The sequence below is a fragment of the Cloeon dipterum genome, chromosome 1 (genome assembly GCF_949628265.1).
Source record: "Cloeon dipterum chromosome 1, ieCloDipt1.1, whole genome shotgun sequence".
Classification (NCBI taxonomy): domain Eukaryota; kingdom Metazoa; phylum Arthropoda; class Insecta; order Ephemeroptera; family Baetidae; genus Cloeon; species Cloeon dipterum.
Window position 1 is genome coordinate 10,124,739 of NC_088786.1, and position 18,838 is coordinate 10,143,576.

Genomic DNA, 18,838 nt, shown 5'->3' on the forward strand with positions numbered 1-18,838 from the left:
CTTTATTAGCCCAACACTATCAAGGTGCTGGTGTTGACAAGAAAAAAATTCAGCTCAAATTGCGTATTTTAAAAATTCATTTTCAGCTCTAAGACAAAAAATCGGAAAAATATTTGCTCGCAACTTAAATTCCGAAGGTATTTTGAAGTCCAATGCCATAAAATCAACCAAACATATCATATGAGCCAATAATTCACACTGGTACGGAAAAGTAGACACGTTATTAAAAGTTTGTCAAAACAGGAGTTGATTTATTGGCCAATAAAGCGTTACGTGAAACTGAAAGTATACATAATTGCAACACACTATGCATGAGCTCGCATCAGCGCAAGCGAATAATATCGTACGTACACACCTACCTAACGAATATGAGCACTTCCCTCGCTCATGAATGATTAATTCTTCTTTCCTGTGCACCCTCCATCGCGAAATCTCCTGAGCATTTATTCCATTCCAGTGTGCAAAAATGCTGTGTGATGGCAGTGGGAGAGACTGCTCTCTCAACCTCACTTTCAGTCTAATAATTCTCCCCGGCTCACCAGCGGCAGCAGCGAGTTTGGGTTATAAATTCAAACATCAATGGCGAAATTTGCAATGCTCCAGCAGGCTTTTTTATTCGCGCAGCGCAGCATCATACACAATGTAACGTGTATAAAAAGGGTGAGCAGCGGGCGCGCGCACACACACACACACTCTCATCTGAGTGTATACACACACGTATTTGCATAGTTAGTGCCGCTGAGTGTAGGTAGACGGTTTTGCTTTTAAAACATTAAATATACATGTGAGTGTTGGTATTATGGGCCTGTAATTTGTATCAAGTTACTAAAAGCATGGCGCGCACTTGTTTAGATAACGCCGGCAACAGCATCAGACAGCAGCAGCTCGGCGGCGTGGCGTGGCGTGGCGCGCCCCAAAACACATACAAACACCGCTTGCCGTGCAATCAAGAGGAATTATCAAAAGCATTCTCGGCATTCTGATAATTTAATTATGCGGTGGAGCTGCTGTGTGTGTAAGTTGGCCAGTTCCACTATTTCGCCCCAGCGGGTCGCGCGCGGCGACACATGTGGCTTTATTTTGTTTTAACCAATACCAAAACCAATTCTTCGTGGGGTCAATAATAGGGCTATAGCTTAAATGCGACAGCCTGATATATTGATTTCAAAATATCATTGTTATAAAATACCAACAAAAGAGCCTTGCAACAATAGTGTGTTTTGCTCTTCTTTTATATACAAGTTAAATGACGACCACACAAAGGTGACCCCATGCAGTGTTTCAAGAAGATTTATTTTTATTATGGGTTATTTAGCAATGAGATTGAAATACCACCTATATAAATTTATAGCTTTCCGATTTGTTTCTGTCCACTTTCTTTGAAAAAATTTTCCTCTCGCTGTGACGAATTGACCCTATTGAAAATGACTCATCCACAGGCAGCGGGAGATGCAATGGTTTAAGCAGGCGCTTTTTTTCTAAAAGGTGTGAGTATATATATATGATAGTTAACTGAAAAAAAAATGAAAAACTGGTAATTTTTCGAAAGCGGACATTTTATTTATGAGGCATAATTGCTCGTCTCCGCCTGTCAAAATAAAAATATTTTACATTCAAACGAATCAAACAAATACTGCTGATCTATTTTATTTTATTCATATCACAATTACAACTGTTTCAACGCATATATCTATAGTTTTTACAATAAAATAGGTCTGCTGTGTCAGTTGTAATTTTTCCATTCATCCGCAGATGGTATTATGTAATAAATGTTCAAATAGTTAATCCTTTAACTTTTAATTCTGAGTTGAAATTTTCATAAAATTTAACCAATGTACCTTTTCTGCTAAGTTGCACATGAAAATACAGAAAGTTTATTTTACCACTCTTACTAGTCATAATAATACGTCCTTGAAAGGACGAGAGGGTTTAGATACGCAATGATTATTCTAGAAAAAAATAATTAACTATCTGCATTAAAAATATTAAACCAAAAAAATTTGAACGAAACTGTTGTTCACGTGGAAAGCGCTTGGTTTCAAGTCTTGGTGCTTGCGTGTTGCCGAAACGTTTACCAAACCGGCCATAATGGCAACAAGAGACGCGGGAAGGGCGTAAAATCATCCCCCAGTCTGGGAATAAAGAAGGAAACATCGTATTTAATAGCCGAAAATCATGCTAATCAAGAAGAAAATCCCAGGAGAGTACGCGAAGGATTTGCGTAAGTTCATCCCCACGCGGAGCAGCGCGCGCGCGTCCGTCTCGATTGTTTGGATCGGACCGCACGAGGCTCACCACCGTGGCGGTAGTGTTGTGTAGAGGTATATGCAGTAAGTGGTTATACACCGTATATCGGTCGGTAGTTGGCCACAATAGGCGCCCTTGGGGGGCGGCCCAGTGGCCACGACGTAACCACGCAAGGCTCGCGATTGGCGGCCGGCGGCGCGGTGGGGCGGGGATTGGACAGGCAGCGAGCGGGTTGCTGCTCCACAGCGCTCGCACTCACTCTCAATCGGCAAGTCGCCACTGACGCGAGCACACGTCTCCCTACCGCGAGGGTAAATGCATCTGCCGGTGTCCGACGGCTGCATCATGCCCAACGCCGAGGAACAGCTCATGGCTCCCATGTCAGAACTCGATAGCATTCGCAACATGTTGTCTCAGCAGCACGGCGAACTCGTCGCCACTGGCAGCCCCAATGTGCTGTGCACCGTGCTGCCCAACCACTGGCGCTCGAACAAGTCGCTACCTGTGGCGTTCAGGGTGGTCATCCTGGACGACGTCCCCGACGGCACCGTGGTCACCATCAACGCTGGCAACGACGAGAACTGCAGCGCCGAACTCCGAAACTGTCAGACCGTCATCAAGAACCAGGTGGCAAAATTCAACGACCTTCGCTTCGTCGGCAGGAGTGGCAGGGGTGAGTTTCAAAACGCCTTCGTTTTCTTAGGAAATTTTTAAAATTTTGCTCTCGGTTAATCAGAGAGAAGAACCCTTGCAGACTATCATTTTGTCTTGGATTCTTTTTAAGGCTTTAAAAGAGCCAAAAATTATATAGCATAATGTGTTCCTCGGAAATTTTGTGCTTTCTTTTATCGACCGTAGCATTCCTCATTTTTGCTCAAGGTAGCGTAAATAAAAAATTTCGACGAAAAAAATAGTTTGAAACACCAAAATATCAATATCCAATTACACGAACAGTAATTCTTTACACTTTTTTTTTTAAGGATACCTATTGAATTTTTTTTTCTTTGTTGTTTGTTATGAGCCACTCTAATTTGTAATAGGCGAAAACGCACGCAGGTTTCATAATCCTATTCACAAAAATATCACTTTATCGGTGTCCAACCAGCGTTAAAAATTGGTAAAAAGTCGCATTCTTTATTTAGTATTGAACTCGTTGAAGTGTTTCCTTGATTTTTATGTCTCTTTAGTGAGTTGTTTCCTTTTGGCTCAGTGTGGCGTGATTTTATGTGTGTATCTGATCGTTTCTGCAGATAACTGCTAGCATTGTATGCCATTTCTTGCTGTAATACTTTATTATTTAAATTGTATGACTTTGGCAAAAGTAAACAAAAATAACAATTTATCTCCAGATACCTAGAAAACGATCAAAGTTGGCTAAGATTTTCTAAAATATATTACGTTGATATTGATTCATTGCAAATAAGATAATAATACAAAATTTAAATAAGATTTTTTAAAAATTCGATCAGTAATTTTGATAAGATATATTTTTTTTATAACTAACGCGTTGGGAAAAATAGATGACGATTTTATTGATTTTTAAGTATTAGCTGTTTCCCAGATACTTTATAAATATCTCGATTTCAAGAAAGGAATCCAATGCACACCTTTTTATTTTCAACCATATGGACAGAGATATCCTTTGATCTCGAAATTTACCAAAAATGTTCAACCCAGAAATATGAACACTTTGAAAAAAAAACAAATTTTTAACAGCGAGTAAACTGACTACTGGTTGTGAACGCCGTCGTTGATTTTGCTAATTATGAGCCAAAAGCTGTGCTTCGACTTGTGCCTCTGGTTATTGTCTCGTTTAAATTTCATCCTTCTGTGCTCTTCATTTTAGAATATTTTAACTAAAACCCGGAAATTCGTTTTGCGAAATAATATAATACCAGAAGCACTCTTAGCAACAATAAGAAAGACAGCATTTAGATATATAGTCAGTATACTATTTATAGATATTAAAAATTTCTAAATTTTATTTAGCAGCTAAAAAATAAGACAAGATTTTTTGCGTTCGTTAGAATTCATCCTAATTCTCATTAAACATCTGAAATTTCCTCTTAGGTCCGTACACGATTTGGACATTGTAATTATATCCGTTCATCCGAGGCAAATCCTTTCAGCACTAATTTTACGACACCCACGCAGCCAGCGTCTCAGAGCCATAACCCTTTAAGTCTGATTTACGCCTTCTTATCTAAGGAGGTGCGAAAACGCAAGCCAAGGGTGAGCGGATATATGCGTATTGTCAGCCGAGGAAGCTAGTTGCCTCGCAAGGAATCTCTCGCGCGCGCCTCACTTGCCATATCCGTCGCCGAGCCTTCTAGTTTACATCTACCCCCCTTGTTAGGTCGCTCTCGCTGGCCTGACTCATCACCCCCACCTCACCCGCTTTCATCTCGACTCGCATTAAGAAGGGCTGAAGACCGAGGGTGGAATAGACGAAATTATTGCGTGGCGGCGGCTGCACACTATATCCGCGCTTGCTATATGCCCTTCTTATTCAGCGCGTAATGCACGCGCGTCTAGTGCGCCCTTTGCCAGTAACTAACACTTTCTCTAACCAACCTCCGCACCGCATCACATACCGAGCAAAAACTAAAGCGAGTGCACCCCCGTCGCCACCCTCCCACCCCCATGCGATGCAAGCTGTAAGTGCCATGTAAATTCTATTTATTTTGTCCCTACATGCGCGCGGCTAGTGCATCTAGCTCAGATCGCGTCAAATTTATTTATTCACGCCCTTTACGAGCGTGTCAAATTCGATTTGCGTCGCAGCATCCCAAAATGCCGCCTCCGCGTACATGTGCTACGCGCATATTTGCTTGATACAGCATCTAACACATTTGAACGCGCCGAGGAAAGAGATTCGGAGACAGCTTTTTCATTAGCGTTATTTCGTCTGTTGCAGGAAAAAGCTTCACGCTGTCAATCACAGTCAGCTCCAGACCCATGCAGATCGCCACGTACAACAAGGCCATCAAGGTGACTGTTGATGGCCCCAGGGAGCCGAGGACCAAGTCGAGTGAGTACATTTTTCATCCCTTTTGTATCGAAAATTTCTGAGATGATTTATTGGGCTATACAATTTTCTTTGTGGGCACTATAATTTGCTTGTACGACCCAAATAATAAATAAAATGTATTCAAGAAGGTATTTTATTTTTTACTTTGAAATAAACATATTTTTCATATTTTTATAAGTTAAAAGTGATCGGGCAGGGATCCACATGTTTAAATATGATGATGATGAGTGGTTGGGATAATTAAACAAATCTAGAATCCGAATTTTTCAAAATCATTTTTAGTGTATTTCGACATGAGTGTCTGGAACAAAGAGCTGTAAAAATGCGGTTCATTTGCGTGTCGTAATAGCAATGTGCGCCGTTCGTTCATTGGGCGTCGGGCAGCGCAAGAGCGAGTTCATGGACGAGCCACATAATTCTTGAATAACCATAATATTTTACTCGGATGTCCTCTCCGCGCTCGTTTTTTCGCCGCCTATTATAAAATCCGTGGACGGACGTAAAAACCAGACGAGCTGACCAGAGAGAGCGAATGGAGCGGTTGCCTGCGCGCGAGAGAGAGAGAGAAGCTTAGAGTGTGTATGCAAAGAGTATTATTCGTTATAAATGCTTTGCTTACGTTGCCATGACAACAGAACAGACGCGAGTAATTAGTCGTTGTGAGGGGGTGTGTGAGCTGGGCGAGGCGGGCGGGGTGTGCGGGGGAATGAAAAAAGTGGTCGGTTGGCCGAGCCATGGCCGATGTAATGCACGTACGTATTAGCCATCAGATCAATGGCAACAAGACGGCCGGCCGGCGACTCTACCGCTGCCTTTTTTCGCTTTCCCGGTCCATGCAAAAGAGAGCCGCAGTTCCACAGCTTTGATATTGATAACGCCAAATTAAGGTAATGGCCCTTGTGGGTGCACTCGAGGGCGGCGATTCTGTCCCGAAAGTGTCCGGCAAAGCTCTGAAGGGCCATTCCGAGCCGAGCGATTTCCTGCGCGAAGGGTGATTTTTTCGAGTGTCGCTGAGCGAAAGGAGGGAAAGAGTTACAAGAGATTCATTTTGTCACTCGGGTGGAGATCTTTGAAAGATTTATTACGCTTCAATGTTGTTAGGTGGATAGGGTTGGAGCTTTAAATTTTCAAAAGGATGTAAACGTTTATTTGTTTGCTTCAGGAGGTCCGTGTTTTTTACAAACATGTACAAAGTTAAGAAATCATTATTTTTATTTTGCAATGGTTTTTAAATTTAAAAAATAATTAATTGTTTTAATGTCAATTTTTCAAAAACAATTTTAATATCTTAGAACTCACCACTTGATGATTTAATCACAGGAAACTCAAAAGAGCATCCCATCTCACTAGAATAACATTGATTTTTTTTCACTGTGTCAAACATGCCAGATGAATCGTTTTCTCTTCCCTCTTGTCTTGGCTCGCAGTAAAAGAAAAAGCAGCCGCCGCACTGGTGTGTCTCACATGAGGCCGAGGGAATTATTTTATCAGAGCATCTTTCAACGCTCACCACGCATATGATCTGAAAGTGAAACTGGCCGATAAACAAGCAAACCCCCGCCGCCGCACTAAATAAGAAGCGCGAGAGAAGACCAGATATGTGTGTTTTATGGCCGCTGCCGTAAAATACACAGAATAACATTTGTCTGCCGCGGAAACGTTTGAAGTATCTTTTTGAAAGAAGTCTCACGGCGGCAGTAAGATGTGTAGAGTCAGCGACATTTGTAAACATTTACATAAAAACAAATAAGCACCATCTTAAATTTAAATCTATGCCGCCGGTGCGCGCAGTAAAACTTTCGTCTCATCTCACTGCTCAAATCGGACGCCGAATGCAGCAGCTAGCCGCCTGCCTGCTGCGGAAACCAAAATAGTTCTTAACTCATTTTGTCCACTAACACTATTTTGAGGTGAAACTCTCGGCCTAGCCAGCACCACCCAATTATATGCCCGAGCAATCTCACACGCGCGCGCGCGCGGTCCAGCGGCGGCAACACCAGCCGACCAAATGACCAACACAGTTTGTAATTATGCGCGTCCCATCTGTTCGCTTCTCATGCTGACCAAGTTATTTAATCAACTCCTGACGGATGCCGAGGAATTTCCAACCAGGAAAAACACAACAATTTTCTGAATACCTCTCGTCTAAATACAATGTTTGCGTTCGATTGCGACAGTTTGGTTTGTAAAGTTCATTCAAACTTCACAGAAAAACTTGCAACCCCGTAGTCAGAACCGTTGTTTAGTTTAGTACATTATTTTTGCTCCACCTTCAACAGTGTGATACTAGATTTCTGTAATAAACACGCGCAGACAAAAAGAGGAACAAATATTGTGGAAAATTAAAACTGTGTCCCTCATAAAATTGTCAGGTTTCTTTTTTATTGCTACTTTTTTTAAACTTTTAAACCCTTTATACATTCCCATTGTTTCCCAATTTCTGGGAAAATCGTTGCGCGTGACTCTATAATAGCCACGCTTTGGCCATAATAGAGTTCACAAAGATTTTAACAAACACAATAGCAAATTTTTTTGGCGCTAGAAATTTTCCACCAAACTTGAGCTGATGAGGTTTGCCAAAGGTAAGCTTTATAATGCGATAACCATCAGGGGGTTTCAAGAGGGGCGGAAAACTAAACAAGAGACTGTCCAGTGGGTTCTTGCTTCGCGAAATAACCGCTTTTTTGAAATATGGAAAAGATATCCCACTTTATCTTGATAAGCTAATGTGGAATATAATTGCAATTTATTAATATGTTATTTCTTGCACACGTCTAATACGTTGAAAACTGCTCAAAAGGTCACTAATATAGAGGATTTAAGCTGATTATTACTTTTTAACTGATTTCTCCCACGTAATCACAGATTATTTTAAGGGCAAAAAATATTTCGTCTCTAGAGTCTAGACTTGATTTGATTATATTTTTTGAGAAATATAAGCTTTGATTTTTTTATAGAAAAATCTTGACCTTATTAAAAATAACTTGTATCCTCCAAACTCTAAATTCGCACCAAATTTATATGTTTTTTATCTGAACAAACCTTTATATATTTTCTAATAAACTTGCCGGGAAACACTGGATGGTCAAAACTGCTAACCCTGTTATTATCCACACCTCCACACGTCAGATTGAAATAAAAGGCACAATCTCGATTTGCAAGTGCCGTGAAAAATGATGTCGGCGCTGCGTTGGTGGATCAAATCCTCTTGGCGACCAGCGTATCCATTGGCCGGCTGGCAATTGATTGAATTTTTATCCGGCATTCGTTTCCAATAATTGACCAGGCCGCGCGCACTTTTAATTGCGAACACAAATCAGCAGTTGGGCCCGGCAGCGGCAAAGCGTGAGGGTTGCTAAAGCCGTGTAAATAATAATCTTTGCTCGTCAGCGCGCAGCGCACAGCGCGGCGCGGCCGGCAAAAAGAGAAAGAGAGAGAGGTGCTATAAAAATGGTTACGCGCAGTCATAATGCTCTGGTTTTTATTTTCGCTCGCTCCCCTCGCCCTAATGCATATGTTACAAAGCGTCCGTGTGTGTGTGTGTACGCTGCGCCGCGCCGCGCTTGATACAAATCTGAAACACAGCCGGCGATGCAAAGATGGCTGCTTTTTAACCAACATAATGCGCTGTACAAAGCTGCCGACCGACTGGTGGCCACCACCACTCGTACCACACCCTTTTTTACAAAATAAAGAGCTGAGTATAACCCTTTCCTCTCTTTTTACGCGCGCGCTCATCAAGAGCCCGAGAGCAACAGTACGCCGTCGTAAAATAAAAATACATGCATGCGGAGAGAGAGAGAGAGAGAGAGAGAGAGAGAGAGAGAGAGAGAGAGAGAGAGAGCCAGCGAAGCGCTGCTAGGTGAAATTGTTGATTCCGCTGTTTGTTTTCGCAGCGTGTGCAACATCACACAGCCAATTCCCTCTCTCAACGCTGGCCTACAAGCGAATCTCTATATTTTTCCCGCGCACATACATGCATACTATGAATAAAGGCGAAATCCGAGGGTGAAATATGGATGCTGGGTCTCTGCATAGTTGCGTCGGCTCCTTTCCCTTTTCTTAGAAAGTGTCTCTTGAAATTCCATCAGAGTGGCTGCGTCCCTTCTCCAGAGGGACTTGTCTCTTTTTTGTGTAATTGAGACGTGTCTGACCTGATCTTTTCTTAGCACTTGTTTGGCCAAAGTGAAATATTACTTGGTGATCCCTACAGCGAAGCGTAAATAAAAGCATGTTCGAAACGCTTGTTTCTTTTACACTTCTTTGAGCCACGCAGCAATAAAAGTGACATTAACGGCCCAACGAATGCGATTCCCAGAGATAAAATTAATCTCGTCTAATTATAATCCGTGTCTCTGTCTCTAACTAAATCTCTTTCTCATTTTTGTTTCAGTGCAATACTATCCGAATAGCCATCCAGGCTTCGGTCACTTCGCCATGGTTGCCCCGCAATGGCTCGACCCTGCCTACGTGTCCACCTACACGGAGTACTTCCGCAGGTCTGGTGAACTGAGGTCCTTTCCTGGCGACGTACGTCATCCTCCATTTTTAAACGGTAAGTCGATGATAAATCTATATTGCTAATTTTCATTTGCGTGACCATCGAAGTGAGTCATTTTCGTCTGCATGTGTTAGGCCAATTTATATTCCAAGCCCTCCAGCTTATTATTGCGCCCCCTCCTTTGCAAATAAATGCTCAGCTGAGGATGAAATAGGATTAAGGAAATAACCAGCAGGGACACAAAAGGGGCAAGCATCTAGAGATTTTCCGCAACACCGCTGCTGGCCATTCGAATTTTTCACAGCCCAGGGGCTCAATTTTTCTTTCCAAATTCAATTAATGTTTCATCGAGTTCAATATTTGCACGGACCCCAGCATAATAGATTCTGTGTGATCGTGAAATGCATCGAATTCATGCGGGATTTTATTTCCCGGCGCGCCGCTTTTTTCCGTGCGTTCCGTGCACATCCGAGCCGCGAGCTCTCCACCCTCTCTCGTGATGTGGGACGGCGAGGTTATTGATTGGAAAGCGTATATATTTTTCCGCTGTGAATGAAGTTCTGATTAACCATCAGTGAGGTAGCCACTGTTGAATATTTCACAGCGCATTTTTAAATATAAAAAAGCGGCCACGCTGACGCGCTGCTGCGGCTGGCTGCTAGCAGAGCGGGGTATAATGTGCGGCCACCCTTGTGTGCACCTCACGCTTTGACACTGATTTTTCTCTCTCTCTCTCTCTCTCTCTCTCTCTCTCTCTCTCTCTCTCTCTCTCTCTCTCTCTCTCTCTCTCTCTCTCTCTCTCTCTCTCTCTCTCTCTCTCTCTCTCTCCAACCTTTGATACTGGACATTCCCTCTCTTAATGCACAAGTGCCAACTAATATTTCATTCATGAGTGTATGCAATTGGTACAGATAAAAAGCAGGATAAATCTTCACCTTTAATCGTAGAGTTAATTTCAAACGAGTTTCTTTGTTTTTATTACGAGAAATAATCATATTTTTTAATTTCAAATGTTGAAATGAAGCCAAGATTAAAAATTCATCCAAGAGAGAGTATATGGAATGAAGACAATGCCAGTCTCAAATTTTAAGATGTTTAACAGCTAAAAAAATTTCTTGACAATCATCTTTTTGCGACCATATTATCGAAAATAATTCCATTTATAAATCTATTTATCATTTCAATTTTTGAAATTCACAAAACAGGTTTTTATTTATCATTGATTATCCAGTGTCTTGTTCAAGTTTTTAGTTACAACAAATGGAAATAATTCTTTCCCGAAATCTTATTTCTAAGATAATGGCGAGAACACTAAAAAAGCTAATCATTACTAAAACGGCCCTTTTTAATTCAGAAATTCCCAGAATTGTCGGTTGTTGAAAATCATTCAATATTTTACTTCTTATTTTAAGTTCCATGTATTTCTCTGCTTGCAGGTGGACCCGAACACTTGTTCCCGCCTTTTATCCCGTACATGCCATCTCCGTTCGTGCCCTTCCAAGCCCAACTTGAATCGGCACACCACGTGCCCGCCGTGGCCCCCAGCCCTGTGACCTCAAGCTCGCCCGTGTCGCAGACAGCCAACAGCACACCGATCTCGCCTAACTCCGTCCTTCCCACTCCCCTCAGCCAGCTCAGAATCCCCACGTCGCCTGCCGGCTCTCCGCAGGACTCAAACCAGTCTGCCTCGCCTGAGACTTCACAGCAGGCGGAGAGCGTCAGGTCTGCGTTCCAGCAGGTGACCCCCTCCAAATCCAATTCCTCGTCGGAAGCGTCAAAAACCGACGAGGAGAAGGCAGCGCCCAAGGTCAAGTCTGATAGTGCAATTACCAGAAGTAATGTTGGTCCGATTCCAAGCGACTTGGCTACACAAAAGAGGGTGTGGAGGCCGTACAAGAAATAAACTAACAATCGTTGGGAAATCGCAGATGGATTCCATTTATTTTTTTTTTTCAAAGTTTGTGCGTAGACAGAGCTTCTTCAAACTGGACAAACCAAGAATATTTTGATACCTGCTGGCAGGTTTAACAGGTTTTTCAAGAACTGCTAAAGTTTTGTGAATGTTGTAGCACCAAGAAAAGATTTTTAAAATTGATAAAATATAAACACAAAATCCAAGCAAAACCAAGCCAAAAACTCGCCATTAAAAATATTAAGATTTTAATTTTGCTATACATATTTTCCATTCATATTAATTTTACTAACTTAAATTATTTTTGTTCAGCAATGAAACCCCTGTTTGTTCAAAATGTTCACAATTACCATGGTTTGTCCTGCGTGCATAAATTCAACATACACACGTCATCATTTTACTATGACCTCCAACACATCCGCCAGAAAATCTAACATGAAATCAACTCTATACTCCTGGAAAATACAAGGTTATTTTGTACCTACTTCGATTAATAAAACCACCTGCGACCACTGTCAACTTCCGCACAAGCTAAATTATTGTGGAATCCGTCTGAGTGATAAAGGAGATGAGGGATCTGGGACCTCTCTACGTGCAATGGCAAAAGAGACTGACGCAAGAATGTATGAGTGCTTTCCCAGTGCAAAAGGTGCGTGAGAGTACATCACAAATATGAAATGAATGTATCAATGAATACCAAGTAGTATTTTTGTAACCTAATCATAAATTATGGTTGTGTATTGCATAAATTACGGAAGATTTTTCTTTTAATCGTAATTTTTAAAATACACTGCATTCAAAAATAACTATTGTTTCTTTTCATGCTCAAACCCCTTTCCCGCGGTCAAGAAAAAATACATTCGTCCTAAAATAAATAGATAAAAGTTAAATATATAGTTGAAGCTTCCTGACATGGACTACATCAGGATGAGAACCGGAAAATCGCAGCAAAAATTGTAGAACCCAGAAACTCGACCAGCGTGATTTCCAGTGTGGTGAGCACAAATTAAGCGCCGGCCTCCTTTTATTTCCGCTCTGGTCAATCCCAAAAGTTGCTGTTTGAGTCTTCAAAGGTTTACGCAGTTGGACCCAGGCGGCCATTAGACTTACACCAAATAACGTCCAGCGTGGCTTACGTGTGTGTGTGTGTGTTTGTGCATATTGCGCGCGACTCTAAAAAGGCAGTAAAGTAGTAAGCCAGGGGCTCATTTACCTAATTGAACGCCCCGCGTGAATTCAGTGAAATTATTAGCCTGCATGTCTCTCCTCGCTCTTCCCCAACTTAATGAACCCATACTCTAATACACAAAGAGAGGGACGAGCAGCAGCAGCCAGCCGGCAAGCAGGCAAGCAAGCTTTCGTGTAATGGTCACTGCGCCGAGTGCAGCTATAGCTCTTGGAATAACGCACCAGAAATTTTCCCTCGACATGCGAAATAACTGCGCACTCGTTTATTCTCCTGTCCTGCGTGAGCCCTTCTGCCGTAATATGCTGGACTCACACACGTTGCCAACGCTCCGGTGGCACAAGCAAAAAATCAAATCAAGGTTCGTGCTTGGCTCAAAAGGGTCGAAAAGTGCTGAGGGCGCGCCGATGATTAAATGCAATCGAATCAGTAAGTCGCCGGTTCAAAGCAACTGCCGCCCGCTGATTTTTGGCACAAAAGGAACCAAATTTCGTTAATTTGGTCCAACGGCTCCACCAGGATGAAATTTACCCACCGCTCAAAATGTTAACCTTGCCGGTCGGAAATGGATGTTTGAAATTCCCGTTTTTGACGGGTCGAAAAATCAAAAGCAAAAGTTTTGACAAAAGGCGTGTGTGACATGTTGATTATTGAGAGAGGGCTGAAGCCAGTTTTTAGGGTTTGTAATTTGAGAAGCATAAGATTGCTCCAATCACATAATATCTGGACAAATTTTTGGACAGTCGTGTTGCCAGTTTAAGCAATGTGCGATAATGTGTTTCGTCCAGAATTTGTCGATATATTTCTATTTTTAAAATGTTTGTAGCAGGTAAACCACGGTCCATTAAGGTGACCTATATTTCTGAAGTTTTTATGACACACACGCACTGAATAGGATGTGTTTTGGAAGCTTTTCTTTCTTAGAATCGCGACTTGTTTAGTTATTTTTCTTTTCAAGGAACTAAAATGGAAGAAAAATTGCATAGAACGAAGTGTGTCGAAACATTTATTACACAAAATTACTCAAATGTAAAGTAAAGTATACAAAGATACACATCTCTATAGGGCTGTCATTTCAGATTTTTTTCATAAAACGTAGGACGGTTTTCCTATCCTCTCTTTATTAGACGCTTTTTAGTCAGATTTCAACAGATTTTTGTTTTGAAAGAAAGTATTTTTCTTTGAAGATTACAGCTAAGTTTATTTAGGGAATTTTTTCAAAAACTGCTCTCAGAATTCATTAGTTTTCTCTCAGATTCAGTGCGTGATTCTCGTCTTTCACCGCACTCATCTTACACACGTTTCTCTCGGCTTCTTATCGATTATGCTAAAATGACATTATTAAAAACGCGACGACGACGAATAATCCAACAGCGGCGCAACATGTCACAATCGCTGATTAAATTTATCCATATTTCATGCGGCTTTGCCTGCGTCGCTGCTGGAGCACCGCGAGGATTACGTATTCGGGTGCAAAAGAAGCTGCTGCTGCGCGCGCGAGAGAGAGAGGGTGGAAAATAAATTGGATGTAACTGCCTTTGTGCGCGGCGGCAGGAAAAGTATTAGCCGTGCACGCCTGCAGACTTACGTTATTCAACAAGTGGATCTCATTAGTTGCTGATTTAAATAACTTTTTTAAAGGAAAATGAGATTTTCACATCTCTCGGCGAGGTCGACGAGTTGAGCTGCTTTATATGCTCGGGGAGCGGTAGCCCCGGTGCTGAAAAAGTGCTATAGGGGGAGTTTGTGTGTGTGTGTGTAAAAAGGAAGAGCGAGCGCGCGAAAAACACTTATCCACGCAATCTTGAGGTTGCCGCGAGTACAAATTGGATTAAATTAAGTGGGAAAGAAGAAGAATAAGGAAGAGGCGCCGCCGCTGATTTAAATTTGCCTCTCGTATCCTCCTGGCCGCCGCGCGCGAGCAGGGGTGCAGACGTGCGGCATTTCGATTTGAGCACACTTGTAAACGAACGAATTTCGCTAACCCAGTTTGTGCACAACAGTCTGGTTTGCGTGATGAAGAGGAAAAATCGATGGATTTGTGTGTTGCCTATAGTGATGTGTGGTTAAAGCTGCATTCGCTGATCAGACGGAAAATGAGACGAACGAAAAATCAGGCAGTTGACGCATCATGAACCCCAATTTGAAAGCAAACGGTGACCGATGCAAGCGATAAATGATACTCATTGGTGCTGAAAATTTAAGGCGGTTGCTTTTTCTTGAAAACAGTACATTTTTTGTGGACCAACAAATGAGCATGAATTGTAAAATTTCATGCCGCTTTAAGCATAATCGTCTAACAATTAACATCGGTGCAAATTTTTGGACTATGAGGCATAACTCTGCCAATTTTAATATTTCAGGTGGATTCAGCCCAAAATTATTAAATTATCCATTTCTAAGCCAAAAGATTTTTTTCGTATATTGCAAGAATGGATTTAACTGCAAATTTTCACAACTCTTGTTTATTATTAATTTTGTATATTTATTTTGTATATATTGTGTAAAAATATAAAATATTAACTGTGATGTTTTTCTAGCGGAAAAACTCCTGGCCTCGCTCAAGTGTAGACGCAAAATATGAAAATTTTATTTTTTTCCATGCTGCTGAGATAGTTCTCTAAGTTTTTGTTTTGACATTGTAAAATATGAAACTCGCGTTTTTTCGAATGATTTATTTAAAAAGTCAGCCACCTATCACCGCATTTATTTATTATGTGCGCCCTACAGCGCCTCAAGCGTATAATGCATTCCTCAAGAAAAAGAGAATCCTTAAAAATAAGATTTGTTAGAAATCTCCAGTGAAAGCCTCTCAAGCTCCTGTAAATTATGTTTAAAGCGATGCGCATAAAAACATTCTCTCCATGAGGTGTGTAATTTTTGCTTTGGAACATAATTTAGAATATCTTTTAAAACAACCTAATAAAATTAGACTCTCTGCTTTTGAACCATTCAAAATGAATAGCTGTATTTGTCCAAATCTAGCTTTGTTGCCACTCTAATTGTCGACTAATTGGTCAAAACGCTGTTATTCAGGCAAATTGTAATGCTTAGCAAATCTAATAACACGAGCACTCCTAAATTTAATATTTTATAGTATCACATATTAAAGCCAGTATACCCCTCTCCGCTGCAAAAAGCTGGTATTATCCTCTTCTTCAAAACGACCGAAAGATGAGGATGACTCACGAAGGGATCATTGAAAAATGGTTATCCTTTCAGAGACAAGCATATCTCCTTAAAAAAATTGACTAAAAGACCCAGGAGTGTCCCTGCACGCTTACGTATAGAATCAAGCGCAGGAATTTTCCGTCTTTACCTTTACTTCCATTCATAAGTTTGGGTATCCCGAGGCTTTGTATCCTTTGTTGAGATTCAGCTGCAGGCACGCACCTTTCGTTCTGCGTGTCCAGTCAGTCAGTTAGTAGTAGTGGACCCAAATTAAACACACAGGAAAATCCACGTAATCTATTGAGCTACGCGACAAGAGCAGACTGAGTATAGAATAACCACCCGCGGCTTAACGCTTGACCGAAAAACATTAATTTAACACGGCACGATTTCCTACCGATTATATCAGGCAGGTATATCCGTAGGAACCTTTTGTTGCTTTTTGATCTATTTTGTTTGGGAGGAAAATTTTTCATTCTTGACATCATCAGCCGTGCTGAATTTTGGGGGGTAAGAAAGTCGAAAATTAGTCGTGGACCTCAGTAGGTCACCAAAATTCTTCTTGGAGAAACAAATATTTTAGAAGAAAACAGTTTCTGACAAAAATTGCTGCACCACAAGGAGGAGAAGTCAACTCTGTAAAATAAGATGGAATAAACACGAAGATAGTATCAAATATAATGGTCTGAGATGGAATTTAGCCTAAGCAATGAACATTTTATGCTGTACCAAACTCAGATGAATAATATAACGTAATGTGCTCAGGAAAAATAAACAGACTTCAATTCCATGGTCTGCTACACTTGAAGGAAAAAATGCAAGTCAAGGGAGCACGAATGAAAATCCTGGCCTATAATTTTTAAGTGCAACGGCTGTTGCACTAGAGCCTGGACAGTGCTTCCAAGTCATGTTTTATCTGCTGTGGAACATCTTGTCACCGAATTCGTGTGTGACCGAGAGCAAAAACTCATCCAAAGTTTTTAATCGGCAAATTTAATTACTTTCACTTTCCGTCTTTTTCTATAACAGATATTTTTTATTTATTATTTCTTTGATGTCAAGATTCAAGATACATGGTGAAACGTTTTCCTACTGATCCACAGTGAACATCATTTTTGATCTAGAGAAATAGATTAAAATTTTCAGAAGCGCCGTTTCGGTTTAGTTTAATTAGAGCATGGCGTGAGCACGTCCTCTCCTTATTTGAAGGCCCTGATTAGCGTGGTAACAATGCCAATAAAAACGAGCTGCGAACAATCTAGTAATGCGGACGCAAAGCAGCAAAGCGCTCTCCCCGCACACGTACACGAGTTTGATTTCATAAATCACGCTCGGTCCGTCCGTCAGCGGCAGCGCGGCGTGTTTTCCAAACGGATCTTTTTATATTGCGCGCTGGCTGCGAGTGGAGCGGCGAGGGCAAACTAGTTTTTCCTGAGCACAACAATGATAATTCGGCGGGCGGTGACGTCACGTGCGGCTTTCGGGGGCAGAGAGGGTGGTGTACGCGCGGGGAGTTATTGGTTTCGCCGGCGCTGCAGCCCGTTTTATTCGCATACGCGCGCTCTTCTCTTAAAGATTTTTATCCGGCCGGCGCTGCAACTCTTTTATGCGCTCTGATCACCCCCTCACCCCATTATTATCCCGCCCTGCACTCTCCCTGTGGGTCCGTATTAACAAAGCTGCCGAATGCGACGAGGAACAAAAGCTGGACCGAGTGCGCGGGCTGCCGCTGCCGCTCCGCGCCGAGGGGGTTACGACCCCATAAGTATTATTAAAGAAGCGGCGCGACGCACATGCTAGTTATCAGCATACATAAATGACTCACGAGCCAAACAAGCGGGGCGAAGGATTGTAATAAAAAAACGCCAAGCTTGAGGGATGTGAGAAATAGTTGAATATCAATGTCAGGATATATTCGGTATTACTGAAAAATACCTTTAATATTTTTGCTATTTTTACCATTTTTACCTAAAATTGTATTTTTTACTCAATCTACATTGCTGATTGTGATTAAAAATTATATTTTTTCATTAATACTTAAAAGTATTTCTAAATATCGGAAAAGAGCTTAATTTTTCCAGGGCACGATTTTAATTCCTGAGAAAATTAGCAATGCCGATCATCAATCATCCTGTTGAAAAGTGTGAACTATTTCAGCATTGTCGACATTTACGCCATGATCCATACACCGGTGGATTTAGTTGGCTACAAATGGAATCGAAAAATAAGTGAAAAAGTTATTCAAACTTTCGAGAAAAATGACAAAATATGAAAATAAATTGTTTCTAGGTTCTGATATTATTATTGCACAATGTAGATATAAATTTTCGCTCGTAGATTCCACAAAAAAAAATTAAAAGGACCACTTGTTTCAGCCAAACAATGCAAAGTTTTGAATATTTTTTCACTCGAAGTGCGGAAAGTTGCTCTCAAATAAGATGAGTCAGAGGAAATTCGGGCAATGCGGCATTCGGACAAATTCGATACGCTGCACTACCCCTTGGCCTTTGGTGGGTGGGCTTTACCTTTACCTGCGCGACGAATAGCTCCTTCGCTATGGTTCTACCGTTACTTTCCCCGAATTAAAATGCTTCTAAACGATTTGCCTGAAGCAAACAATAAATACGCTGCGGTATTCTTCCTCTTTCCCTCTGAAGCAAATATGCGTTTGTTCCTCACAAGTTGACTTTTTTCACGTCCCCGACGCAAAATACGCGAGGACCAAACCCCCATTCGAATGGCACACACAAAACCGTATCTTAATTATTCGATCTGGCAGCGCATGACCGC

At 41.5% G+C, this 18,838-nt stretch overlaps 1 protein-coding gene across 1 annotated transcript; it reads left to right on the plus strand.

The window, feature by feature from the left end:
• The first annotated feature begins 2,521 nt into the window (after positions 1-2,521).
• LOC135948575 (segmentation protein Runt-like) lies at positions 2,522-12,497 on the plus strand. The gene is made up of 4 exons (XM_065497920.1): positions 2,522-2,920; positions 5,165-5,278; positions 9,672-9,833; positions 11,216-12,497. The coding sequence occupies exons 1-4, from the start codon at positions 2,563-2,565 to the stop codon at positions 11,680-11,682; spliced, it is 1,101 nt and encodes a 366-aa protein (XP_065353992.1). The 5' UTR covers positions 2,522-2,562; the 3' UTR covers positions 11,683-12,497.
• The last annotated feature ends 6,341 nt before the right edge of the window (positions 12,498-18,838 follow it).

Coding starts and splice junctions, on each gene's coding strand:
- LOC135948575 (XM_065497920.1), top strand. CDS start 2,563: ATGCATCTGCCGGTGTCCGACGGCTGCATCATGCCCAACGCCGAGGAA. Junction 2,921..5,164: donor CGTCGGCAGGAGTGGCAGGG/GTGAGTTTCAAA, acceptor CGTCTGTTGCAG/GAAAAAGCTTCACGCTGTCA. Junction 5,279..9,671: donor GGAGCCGAGGACCAAGTCGA/GTGAGTACATTT, acceptor TTTTTGTTTCAG/TGCAATACTATCCGAATAGC.